The 14,068-nt window shown below is 44.6% G+C and overlaps 1 protein-coding gene across 2 annotated transcripts in view; it reads left to right on the top strand.

The window, feature by feature from the left end:
• LOC134343341 (uncharacterized) overlaps window positions 1-14,068 on the top strand; it is a 207,682-nt gene that overhangs the window by 86,260 nt on the left and 107,354 nt on the right. For both annotated transcript variants that reach the window (XM_063042027.1, XM_063042028.1), the window contains exon 9: window positions 3,684-3,734. In XM_063042027.1, coding sequence (XP_062898097.1) covers window positions 3,684-3,734 — 51 coding nt within the window. The remainder of the gene's footprint in view (window positions 1-3,683; window positions 3,735-14,068) is intronic.

The raw sequence follows: 14,068 nt of genomic DNA, 5'->3' as shown, positions 1-14,068 counted from the left end.
TACAACCACTCTTTGTTGTCTGTGGGCAAGTCAGTTCTGTATCCACAAAGCAAGGTCCCTTTGGATCCCATGCCTCCTTACTTTCTCAATAAGGCTAGCATGGGGTACCATATCAAATGCCTTGCTACAATCTATATGCATTACATCCACAGCTATACTTTCATCAAAGTGTTCAGTTACATCTTCAAAAAATTCAAACAGGCTCTTATGGCACGAACGGCCTTTGACAAACCCATGCAACAGTCAGCACCAAGACGTAGTTGCTCACCCTTGTCCTTGGGGATCATTTCGACGCAATCTGAAGCAGTCCTGATCCTGGATGGAGGCAGACAACATCCGATCCCGGTACCTCGATCGCGCCCACATAATGGCGTCTGCGTTCCCCTGCCTGTGGAAGCTCCAGTCAATATCTCTCTGCTCCTCTGAGCTACAGCACTAGACATCGTACCAGAGGCCCGATGACTGTTTCTTCCTCGTGGATGGCGGTCCCACGCAACAGTTTCTACTGTTGTTCTTATTAGTGAAAACAATTGCAACAATTGTACTCTGCCCTGGCTGTTACATTTCCGTTACTTTTCCTGACAGTCAGAGAGCTACAGTCTCCTGCAAACCTATATCGACTAACTCCCTATAACTCCGATCTGTCATCTCTTCATTCTCCCTTATGAGTTAGGGATCATCAGCCGCCGCTCTAATTCCTTAATACGCATTCTCAGGAGCTGCAGCTCGCTGCACCAGTCGTAGAATTGCTCTTTTTTTCTGGGAGGGTGGAGTTTTCTAGACCTCCCACATCGCAAACAGGGTACAAAACACAACCACTGGAGCAATTATTGCTGACAAAGAATGGAGAAATATGAACACAATGATAAAGTTAAGAGACACTTTTCCCTCTTCTAAGCATGAAGATCTTAGATTGAACACTCTAAAGCCTGGCACACTAAAAACATTGTCACTACTCCTGCACTTGAATTTTGCGCATTTTTCTATCGAATCGCTGTTTGTAGATTTGCCGCCGCACAACAATGAATTTGATTTCCACTTCAATGTTGGTCAAGTTACTGGTGGCTTTCACAGTGAACATCCATGCAAATTACCTATTGCACTCAACCATTACTTCCCCGAACCCCCTTCATACCTCTCCAGTATCATTTTCAATTTGCCTTTGTGCTTTTGTCCTATCGCTTATTGTCTCCATATCTGAAAATTAAATATTTCTTCTAGGGTCCACTTGTTGTCCGTCTTAATCGCACAAAGTGCACTGCTGAGTGTTCACGTGATCACCACAGCCAGATCGTCAACTCAGTTTATGTGCTCAGCCTTTTGCCCTGTTTAATAACTCACCCAACATCTGGCCCAGCTTTGATCTCCCCTCTCTGCACCCTGCCCGTCGCAATTCTGCGCCGCTGAGCATCCCGCTTTGCTGGCAGGTCCACGATTTCTTTCTTTTTTTTTCACATTCTTGAAACTCATCCGTTTTCGCACTGACTTGCTCGAATGTTCTGAGAGCGAGTCAGTACAGTGAGACGCAGTGACAGGACCGGGAACTCCTTCAGTGGATGGTTTAATGAACCGGGAAGCAGATGGATTCCAGATTATGGATATATGGTAGTGCACCCGTGGCTGACAAGAGAAATTAGGGATAGTATCAATTCCAAAGAAGTAGCATACAAATTAGCCAGAGAAAGTGGCTCACCTGAGGACTGGGAGAAATTCAGAGTTCAGCAGAGGAGGACAAAGGGCTTAATTAGGAAGGGGAAAAAAGATTATGAGAGAAAACTGGCAGAGAACATAAAAACGGACTCTAAAAGCTTTTATAGATATGTAAAAAGGAAAAGACTGGTAAAGACAAATGTAGGTCCCCTGCAGACAGAAACAGGTGAATTGATTATGGGGAGCAAGGACATGGCAGACCAATTGAATAATTACTTTGGTTCTGTCTTCACTAAGGAGGACATAAATAATCTTCCAGAAATAGTAAGGGACAGAGGGTCCAGTGAGATGGAGGAACTGAGTGAAATACATGTTAGTAGGGAAGTGGTGTTAGGTAAATTGAAGGGATTGAAGGCAGATAAATCCCCAGGGCCAGATGGTCTGCATCCTAGAGTGCTTAAGAAAGTAGCCCAAGATATAGTGGATGCGTTAGTGATAATTTTTCAAAACTCGTTAGATTCTGGACTAGTTCCTGAGGATTGGAGGGTGGCTAATGTAACCCCACTTTTTAAAAAAGGAGGGAGAGAGAAACCAGGGAATTATAGACCGGTTAGCCTAACGTCGGTAGTGGGGAAACTGCTGGAGTCAGTTATCAAGGATGTGATAACAGCACATTTGGAAAGCGGTGAAATCATCAGACAAAGTCAGCATGGATTTGTGAAAGGAAAATCATGTCTGACGAATCTCATAGAATTTTTTGAGGATGTAACTAGTAGAGTGGATAGGAGAGAACCAGTGGATGTGGTATATTTGGATTTTCAAAAGGCTTTTGACAAGGTCCCACACAGGAGATTAGTGTGCAAACTTAAAGCACACGGTATTGGGGGTAAGGTATTGGTGTGGGTGGAGAATTGGTTAGCAGACAGGAAGCAAAGAGTGGGAATAAACGGGACCTTTTCAGAATGGCAGGCGGTGACTAGTGGGGTACCGCAAGGCTCAGTGCTGGTACCCCAGTTGTTTACAATATATATTAATGACTTGGATGAGGGAATTAAATGCAGCATCTCCAAGTTTGCGGATGACACGAAGCTGGGTGGCAGTGTTAGCAGTGAGGAGGATGCTAAGAGGATGCAGGGTGACTTGGATAGGTTGGGTGAGTGGGCAAACTCATGGCAGATGCAATGTAATGTGGATAAATGTGAAGTTATCCACTTTGGTGGCAAAAATAGGAAAACAGATTATTATCTGAATGGTGGCCGATTAGGAAAAGGGGAGGTGCAACGAGACCTGGGTGTCATTATACACCTGTCATTGAAAGTGGGCATGCAGGTACAGCAGGCGGTGAAAAAGGCGAATGGTATGCTGGCATTTATAGCGAGAGGATTCGAGTACAGGAGCAGGGAGGTACTACTGCAGTTGTACAAGGCCTTGGTGAGACCACACCTGGAGTATTGTGTGCAGTTGTGGTCCCCTAATCTGAGGAAAGACATCTTTGCCATAGAGGGAGTACAAAGAAGGTTCACCAGATTGATTCCTGGGGTGGCAGGACTTTCATATGAAGAAAGACTGGATGAACTGGGCTTGTACTCGTTGGAATTTAGAAGATTGAGGGGGGATCTGATTGAAACGTATAAGATCTAAAGGGATTGGACAGGCTAGATGCAGGAATATTGTTCCCGATGTTGGGGAAGTCCAGAACGAGGGGTCACAGTTTGAGGATAGAGGGGAAGCCTTTTAGGACCGAGATTAGGAAAAACTTCTTCACACAGAGAGTGGTGAATCTGTGGAATTCTCTGCCACAGAAAACTGTTGAGGCCAGTTTATTGGCTATGTTTAAGAGGGAGTTGGATATGCCCCTTGTGGCTACGGTGGTCAGGGGGTATGGAGGGAAGGCTGGGGCGGGGTTCTGAGTTGGATGATCAGCCATGATCATAATAAATGGCGGTGCAGGCTCGAAGGGCCGAATGGCCTACTCCTGCACCTATTTTCTATGTTTCTATGTTTCTATATAACTATTTCTATTTTCCCCACAGGCACGGCGAACGCTCCATATCTGCATTAATAAGAGCTCCGGGCGGTTACGGGTGAGTGGAAATCGAAAGCTGTGAATGTGCCTGAGATGATAAATGAACCAAAAGTTCTGCTGTATCGCGTGGGTGCTCAAACTGACGGTCGGGTCGGGAGCGCTCTGGTAATACCATGCTCGTTGGAGCCTCATATCTGGCATCTTGTTAAAGCGTTTCTGAATATCTCAGAAAACAACAATTCACTTTTCTTTGTGGTCATATTTACTAGAGGTGTTGGGCGTGTTTAGAATAATATGGCAGAGATACGTGATCGAGTATGATACTATTGTGAATGATCCAGCAGATTTAATAGTAGATGATATGTGTCACATGCCTATAAGGGAGGGCAAGTCAGTGATTGGTTACAAATGCAGACAGAGTAAGGAGTTAAATTCTAGTACAGAGCCAACATTCAATGGGCGAAGAATGCAGGATTGAAGATTCCGCATATGGATCCGAGCAGCAGTCAGAATGAAGTGGACAAAACGTGGTGCAGTTAGCGATTGGTCGCCATGACGTCGTAGGTATCACTGAGTACTGGCTGAAAGAAAGCCATAGTTGAGAGCTTAGTATCTAAGGATATACTTTGTATGAAAAGGACAGGCAGGAAATCATATGTGGTTGGATGGCTGAGTCGTTAACAGATGGTATTACATTTTGAGAAAGTGGTGACTGAGAAAGTGGAATCATTGTAGCTGGAAGTCGGAAATTTTAAGGGAAGAATACACATTGTTGGAATCATATATATACCTCAAAACAGTAGACAGGATGTGTGGATCAAATTGCAAAGGAAGCTAGAAAAGGCATGTAACAAGGATAATGACACAATCGTAACGGGGCCTTCAATATGCAAGGCTATTGGGAAAATCAGGTTAGTGTTGATCGTAAGAGAGGAATTTGCTGCCTGTCTACAAGATGGCTTTTTAGAGCAGCTTATGTTCGATCCTACTCGGGAAAGGTATGTTGCACTGGATGTTGTGTAATTACTGATGTCTTACAGTTTTGGGTAATGTATGGTAATGAATTTTGGTTGAAGGAACAATAGTGAGGACTATAATCTAAATGGAGAGGCGGTTCAAACTTCAGAGGAGCAGAGAGACTTAGGAGTCATGTTCCAAGAATCCCAATTTAAACGTTGATTCCATGGTAAATATAGGAAATGCAATGGTGCCATTTATTTCAAGAGGAATAGAATATAAAAGCAAGGAGGAAATGCTGAGCCTTCATAAGACACAAGTCAGGCCGCACTTGGAGTATTTTAAAAAGTTTAAGACCAGAGGAATTCCATGAGGTTAATTCCGGGACTGAAAGAGTTAACATATAAGGAGTGTTTGGCAGGTTTGGCTCTGTTCTCACTGGAATTTACAATAATGCCTGGGAATCTCATTGAGACCTGCTGAATGTTGAAAGGACCAGATAGGGTGAAAGTGGAGAGGATATTTCCTGTGGTGGGCAAATCCAGATACAGAGGGAACTGCCTGCAAATCCAGCGACGATACTTCAAAATAAAGGTAAGGAGTAGTGAATCTGTGGGTTACTCTCCCACAGACTATGTTGGAGATGAAGTCCGTTCACATATTTAAGGTGAAATTTGATCGTTTCCTGGTAAGGCAGGACACCAAAGGGTAAGACTGCTGCATGGGTTCGCGTGGGATCCGGGAACAGCCATGATGGAATGGCGGAGCATCGATGGTGTGTGTGGCCCACTTCTGTTTGCACCTCTAATTATGTTATGCTATAAGCAAACTTGTTCACACGGTTACAGCTGCACACTGTTAGCTTCCAGCAATCACGTCTTATACTCCCGTATGAGATAAAGATGACCGAGCTGTAGCTCTTGTTCCTTAATACACTCTATCAGATACTGCAGCTAGGTACACCAGGTTCCAATTTGTTTACCCGGGAGAGTGTACGTCTTCCAGACCTCCCGCAGCTCAAGCACAGTACAAACCACTGCCACTGGGACAATTCCCGCTCGCAGAAGAGGAATGGAGAAATAAGAAAGCAAAGAGAAAGTTGCCACATACCTTTCTCTTGTCTAAGCCTGACAATCTTCGACTCGTGCACTCTAATGCCCAGATTCATACCTGCACTTGAATGTTCTGCCTTTTCTAATGAGTCACCCTCCGTTGATTTGCGCCGCAAAACACATTTCCCTTGACTGTTGATCAAATTACTGTTGTCTTTCCCATAAGCCCGTTGAAACCTCGCCAGCATCTTGTTCGATTTGTAATTGTTCCTTCTATTTCATATTCACCAGAATGATTCCTGGGATGGCAGGACTTTAATATGATGAAAGACTGGATCGACTAGGCTTATACTCGTTGGAATTTAGAGAATTGAAGGGGGATCTTATAAAAAGGCATAAAATCCTAAAGAGATTGGACAGGCTAGATGCAGGAAGATTGTTCCCGACGTTAGGGAACTCCAGAACGAGGGGTCACAGTTTGAGGATAAAGGGGAAGCCTTTTAGGACCGAGATTATGAAAAACTTCTTCACACAGAGAGTGGTGAATCTGTGGAATTCTCTGCCACAGGAAACAGTTGAGGCCAGTTCATTGGCTATATTTAACAGGGAGTTAGATAGGACCCTTGCGGCTAAAGGGATCAGGGTGTATGGAGGGATGGCTGGTACAGGGTTTTGAGTTGGATGATCAGCCATGATCATACTGAATGGCGGTGCGGGCTCGAAGGACCGAATGGCCTACTCCTGCACCTATTTTCTATGTTTTTTCTATGTTTCTATCCCATCGCTTATTGTTTCCATATCTTCAAATGCGTTCATCCAGCGTCGTTTCGTTGTCAGTTTCAATCGCACAAAGTACATTGCTGAGATCTCATGTGATCATCTATAACCAGCTCTGAAACCTAGTTCATGTGCTCAGCCTTTTGCCTTGTTAAATAACTCATTCGTAATCTGGTCCAGCACTGAGCTCCCCTCTCTGCACCGTGCCCGTCGCAGATCTGCGTTGCTGACCATGCCGCTTTGACTGCAGATGCTCTAGTTCTTTATAACCATATAGCCAAATAACAATTACAACACGGAAACAGACCATCTCGGCCCTTCTAGTTCGCGCCAAACTCCTACTCTCACCTAGTCCGACGACCTGCACCCGGCCCATAATCCTCCATTCCTTCCTGTCCATATATCTATCCAATTTACCTTTAAATGACAACATCGAACCTGCCTCAACCACTTCTGCTGGAAGCTCGTTCCACACAGCCACCACTCACTGAGTAAAGAAGTTCCCCCTCATGTTACCCCTAAACATTTGCCCTTTAACTCTCAACTCATGTCCTCTTTTTTGAATCTCCCCCCCTCTCAATGGAAAAAGCCTTTCCACGTCAACTCTATCCATTCCCCTCATAATTTTAAATACTTCTATCAAGCCTCCCTCAAAATTCTGTGCTCCAGAGAATAAAGACCCAACTTGTTCAACCTTTCTCTGTAACTTAAGTGATGAAACTCGGGTAGCATTCTAGTAAATCTTCTTCGTACTCTTCCTGTTTTGTTGACATCTTTCCAATAATTCGGTGACCAAAACTGTGCACAATATTCCAAATTTGGCCTCAACAATACCTTGTACAATTTTAATATTACATCCCAACTTCTATACCCTATGCTCTGATTTATAAAGACCACCATACCAAAAGCTTTGTTCAGGAAACTATGCACCATTAATTCTAGATCCCTCTTTTCTACTGCATTCTTCAATGCCCTGCCATTTCCCATGTATATCCTGTTTTGAATACTCCTACCAAACTGTAGCACCTCACATTTATCAGCATTATACTTCATTTACCATCTTTCAGCCCACACTTCTAAATAGCCTAAATCTCTCTGCAAGCTTTGAAAGCCTACTTCATGAGCCACAACGCCACCTATCTTACTGTCATCTGCATACTTGCTAATCCAATTTACAACCCCATCATCCAGATGATTAATATATATGACAAACAACATCGGGCCCAGTACAGATCCATGAGGCACACCACTGGTCACCGGCCTCCAACCTGACAAACAGTTATCCACCACTACGCTCTGGCGTCTCCGACCTAGCCACTGTTGATTTCATTTTACTACTTCAATATTAATACCTAACGATTGAACCTTCCTAACTAACCTTCCGTGTGGAACCTTGTCAAAGTCCTGACTGAAGTACATGTAGACAACACCACCGTTTTACGTTTACCCCCATCAACTTTCCTAGTAACCTTTTCAAGATATTTAATAAGATTTCTCAAACATGACCTTCCACACACAAATCCATGTTGACTGTTCTTAATCAGGCCCTGTCTATCTGATAATTACATACACCAGCTCTAAGAATACTTTCCATTAATTTAACCACCACTGACAGGCCGATAATTGCTAGGTTTACTCTTAGAACCCTTTTTAAACAGTGGAACAACATGAGCCATACGCCAATCCTCCGGCACCATCCCCGTTTCTAATGACATTTGAAATATTTCAGTCAGAGCCCCTGCTATTTCCACACTAACTTCTCTCAAGGTCCCAATACTTCCTATTCTTTAATCCTCATAGTTTTCATAACTTCCCCAACCGTTTCCCTTACCTTACACAATTCGATATCCTTCTCCTTAGTGAATACCGAAGAAAAGAAATTGTTCAAAATCTCCCCTATCTCTTTTGGTTCCACGCATAACTGTCCACTCTGATTCTGCAAGCTCTCTCAAACTTTTAACCTTTCCTTTCAACCTAACAGGAACATAAAGATTCTGTACCCTCAACATTTCACCTTCAAATGACCTCCATTTCTCTATTACATCCTTCCCATAAAACAATGTGTCCCAATCCACTCCCTCTAAATCCTTTCGCATCTCCTTCAAGTTAGACTTTCTCCAATCAAAAAGTTGAACCCTGAGTCCAGACCTATCCTTCTCTATAATTATATTGAAACTAATGGCATTGTGATCATTGGATCCGAAGTGCTCCCCATCACATACCTCCGTCACCGAACCTATCTCATTCCCTAACAGGAGATCCAACACTGCACCTTCTCTCCTTGGTACCTCTATGTATTGCTGCAAAAAACCATCCTGCACACGTATTAAAAACTCCAAACCATCCAGCCCTTTTACAGTATGGGCTTCCCAGTCTTTGTGTGGAAAATTAAAATCTCCCACAATGACAACCTTCTGCCTATTACAAATAGCTGCTATCTCCTTACAAGTTTGCTCCTCCAATTCTCGTTCCCCATTAGGTGGTCTGTAATACACTCCTATAAGTGTTACTACACCTTTCCCATTCCTCAATTCCACCCAAATAGGCTCCCTAGACGAGCGCTCTAATCTATCCTGCCAGAGCACCGGTGTAATATTCTCTTTGACAAGCAATGCAGCACCCCACATCCTGTCCCTCCGATTCTATCGCACCTGAATCAACGAAATTCAGGAATATTTAGTTGCCACCTTTCTTACAATGCTCATAGCTTTAAAATAAATGCATTTAAGAAATTTTCCACCTCTTACTCTCTGTTTATCACTAACGGTGCAAACAGCTTTACTATCTCCTTTTTCTTCCTTCTCCCCTACATCTGTTTCTACACTCTGGTTCCCCTTCCCTCTTGTATCTAGGTTAAATCCACTGGAACCTCTCGAGCAAACTTCCCTGCAAGAAGACTTGTCCCTGTCCAGTTCAGATGTCAACCGTCCCGCCGGAACAGCTCCCACCTTCCCTCAAAAACTTGCCAATTATCGATAAATCTGAATCTATCCCGCCTGCACCATGTCTTCAGCCACGTGTTTATCTGCGCTATCTTATTATTTCTAAACCCGTTTGTACGTGGCACTGGTAGCAAACCTGAGATTGCTAGCGTGGTGGTCCTGTCCTTTAACTTGGCGCCTAACTCTCTGAACTCACCTTTCAAGACCTCCTCACTCTTCTTACCCACGTCATCGGTGCCTACATGGACCACGACATCTGGCTGCTCACACTCCCTCTTGAGAATACTGAGAACTCGTTCCGCGGACCTTGGCACCAGGTATGCAACAGACCATCCGGGATTCTCGATCTCTTCCACAGAATCTTATCTGTCTCCCTAACTATCGAATCCCTATCACTGCTGCTCTCCTCTTTTCCCTCCTTCCCTTCTGAGCTGAGGGTCTAGTCTCGGTGCCAGAGACGCAACCACTGGCAGGTCGTCCCATTCAACAGTATGCAAAATGATATACGTATTACTGCGGCCTGATTGATTCATATTTCCCCTTACTCCAATTAAACGCTTTCCTAACTTGTCTGTTTCTATCCCTCTCAAATGCTATGGTAAATGAGATGGAATTGTGATCTCTATCTCCAAAGTGCTCTCCCACTGAGAGACCTGACACCTGACCAGATTCATTCCAGAATACAAGATCAAGTACAGGCTCTACTCTTGTAGGCTTATCTCCATATTGAGTTAGAAAAGCTTCCTGAACACACCTAACAAAATCCACACCATCTATTCCCTCCCTGCTCTAGGGAGATGCCAATTATTATTTGGGAAATTAAAATCTCCCACCACGTCAATCATGTTAATATTACAACTTTCCAGAATCTGTCTCCCCATTTGCTCCTCGATGTCCCTGTTACTATTCGATGGTCTATAAAGAAAAACACCCAGAAGACTTACGGACCCCTTCCAGTTTCCAAACACCACTGATAGAGACACAGTAGACAATCCCTTCTTAAAAATCCTCCTTTTCTGCAGCCGTGACATTATCTATGATCAGCATTGCCACTCCCACACCTCTTTTGCCTCCCTCCCTGTACTTTCAGAGACATCTAAGGGCTGCCACTATTAGTAACCATTACTGCCCCTGAACCGTCCAACTCTCTGTAATGGCCACTAAATATCATAGCTCCAAGTACTGATTCACGCTCTAACCTCATCGGCTTTGTTCATGATACTATTTGCATTAAAATAGACACATCTGAAACCATAATTCTGTGCGTACCCCTTCCCTATCACCTGCCTATCCTCCCCCTCACACTGTCTCCAAGCTTTCTCTGTTTGTGAGCCAACTGCCTCTTCCTCTGTCTCTTCAGTTTGGTTCCCACCCTCAGTAATGCTAGTTCAAGCTCTCCCCGGTACCCTCAGTAAACCTCGCAGCAAGGATATTCGTGCCCGTTGGATTCAAGTGCAAACCATTCTTTTTGTACAGGTCGCGCCTGCCGCAAAAGAGGTATCAGCGATACAGGAATCTGGATTCCTGCCCCCTGCTCCATTCCCTCTTTCAGGCATGTACCCTCCATCTCACTCTAGTCCTATACTTACTCTCGTGTGGCACAGACAGTAACCCCGAGCTTACTACCTTTAACGTCCTGCTTCTCAAATTCCTTCTTCACTCCCTGTCGACTGTTTTCAGGACCTCCTCTTTTTTCTACCTATGTGGTTGGTACCAATACCTACCACAACGTCTGGCTGATCACCTTCCCACTTCGGGATATCCTGGACGCTATCAGAAACATCCCGGACCCTGGCACCTGGCAGGCAACTACCAACAGCGTTTCTTTCCTGCTTCCACGGTATCGCCAGTCTGAAACCCAAAGTTTAGAATCCCCTATTGCTCTTGCCTTCTTCCTTTCCCTAACATTCTGAGACATAGAGCCAGACTTAGTGCCAAAGGCGCGGCCACTATTGCTTCCCTCTCGTCGCCCCCCCCCCCCCACAACAATACACAAACGGTAGTACTTAATTTTAAGGGGGGCAGCTACAGGCGTACTCTCTAGTATCTGGCACCTGCCCTTCCCACTCTTGACTCATCTATCTGTCCCCCGAATCCCCGGTGTGACTACTGGCCTATAGCTCCTCTCCATCAACTCCTCACTTTCCCTGACCAGACGGAAGTCATAGAGCTGCATCTCCAGTTTCTTAACCCGTTCCCTAAGGAGCTGCAGCTCCACGCATTTGGTGCGGATGTGGTCGACCGGGAGGCTGGCTGTTTCCCGGACTACCCACATCTCACACACAGTACAGAACACCGGCCTCACAGACATACTTCCTGTTTCTCTTCCTCAGAGGTTACTTACCTCGTCTCGACCCGTTATCGCCGAAGCCCAAATAAGCCAACGCCTACCACTCTGCCTGAGATCACTTCCGCCGAAAACCGCTATTTTGATGACCGCTCCGCTAGGCAGTGTCTCCCTTTTATGCCTGAACCTTTCATTCTTACATGCCCTTTTCGAGCTCCCGTAGCAACGTAACCACAATGTGTATTTGCCCGTAAAATTTCCTAACTCCACCTACAAAGATTCCTCATTCTCTCATCCTAAGTCACCTCTTTCAAAAAAATGTAATATCATCTGTTCCTAACAAAGCCACCACAACGCCCATGCCTTCCTGTATGTCCTTTTGACAAAAACAGTATATCCTTAGATGTTAAGCTCCCAAAATTGGCAGTCCTTCAACTAGTAGTCAGCGATTCCCACAACATCATTGTGACCAATCTCTAATTGCACCACTAGTTCGTCCATCTCATTCTAAATGCGGCAACTTCAGTCCTGCATTCTTCGCCATTTGTCTGCCCTTGTCCTCCCTTACATACATGTAACCCACATCATCATAAACCTGCTAGCTCATCATCAACTGTATCATGCTGGATCCCTTATCTCTGCCAAGTTATCTTAACCGCGTCCAACAGCTCTAGTAAATCTGACCGCAAAGAAAAGTCAATTGTTGTTTTATTAGACTTTCTTAAAGGCTTTAACAAAGCGCTACAGATGCGGCGGCTTAAGGAGCTAAGATCACAAGGTGTTACCGGAGCGCTCCCGACAGTTTGAACACCAAGTCGATAAATTTTAGTTCATTTATCGCCCCGCGCACATACACATTCACAGGTTGAGTAGTTTCGTCCATTCCAAGTACAGTGTATAGGCCAGGCCTGTGAGAAAATAGAGATAGTCATATCTACGTATTCTGAAATCTATCTGCTTCGCGGCTCATTAACCTATCCATGGAACTTGTGCCCGGTCCTCTCAGTGCGTCCCACTGTTCGGATTCGCCGTTAGAACGTTTCAGCAGGTCATTTGGAAAAGTGATGGGTTTGAAGAATGTGAAGAAAATAACGAATAAGAAGACTTGCCAGCAAACCCGGATGTTCAGCGTCGCAGGACTGCGACCGGCACTGTGCTGAGAGCGAGCTCAGAGCTGGGACAGATCTCCGCTGATTTATTAAACAGGGTAGAAGGCTGAGCACATGAACTGGGTAGAAAAGATGGCTATAGATGATCACCTGAGTTCTCAACAGCGCACTTTGTATGATTAAGAGGGACAGCAAAAGGATCCTGGAAGAACACTTTTGAAGATATGGAAAAATAAGCGACAGTCTCGAAGGAAGAAGAATTATAAACTGAGCATGATGCTGCAGAGGTTTGACTGGGATTCAGGGAAATGATGGATGAGAGCAATAGATACTTTACATCTGTCTTCTCTGTGGAAGACACCAGTAATCTGAGCAACATCTCAAGGGAAATGTGTTGTGCGGATACCAATCAACAGAGAGGGGTTCGACAGAGAAGGCGGAAATTTCAAGTGCAGGTGTCGGGGCAATGCCTTTGAGTGTGCTAGGCTTCAGAATGCGCCACTCTAAGATACTCAAGTGTAGGCGGTGGAAACGTATCAGGCAACTCTACCATTTTGATCTTATTTCTCCATTCCCCGTCGGTTAGCGAAAATTGGGGGCAATGTTTTGTAGCGTTTTTGCAATGCGGGAGGTCTAGACGTTGTTCACCCTCCCGGATAATCAAATCTGCATCTATTGCACCGAGCTCCAGCTTCTAAGAGAATGTATTAAGGAACTGGAGCAACCGTATATCAGCACCAATAACTTAGGTAGACGAGGTGAGAAGGTCTAGAAGAGAGTTTTTAGGAAGCTCGATTGGAAATTGAAAAACTGTTTGTCAGGTTGGAGGCCGGTGACCAGTGGTGTGCCTCAGCGATCTGTACTGGGTCCAATGTTCTTTGTCATATGCATTACTGATCTGGACTACGGGGTGGTAAATTGTATTAGTAAGTATGCAGATGATACTAAGATAGGTGGAGTTGTGGATAATGAAGTAGGTTTTCAAAGCTTGCAGAGAGATTTAGGCCAGTTAGTAGAGTGGGCTGAAAGAGGGCAGATGGAGTTTAATGCTGATAAATGTGAGGTGCTACATTCTGGTAGGACTAATCAAAATAGGACATACGTGGTAAATGGTAGGGCATTGAAGAATGCATTAATAAAAAGGGACCTAGGAATAATGGTGCATAGTTCCCTGAAGGTGGAATCTCATGTGGATAGGGTGGTGAAGAAAGCTTTTGGTATGCTGGCCTTTATAAATCAGAGCATTGAGTTTAGCAGTTCGGATGTAA

This window comes from Mobula hypostoma, chromosome 3 (assembly GCF_963921235.1).
Source record: "Mobula hypostoma chromosome 3, sMobHyp1.1, whole genome shotgun sequence".
Classification (NCBI taxonomy): domain Eukaryota; kingdom Metazoa; phylum Chordata; class Chondrichthyes; order Myliobatiformes; family Myliobatidae; genus Mobula; species Mobula hypostoma.
This window is presented reverse-complemented; position numbering and strand designations above follow the sequence as displayed.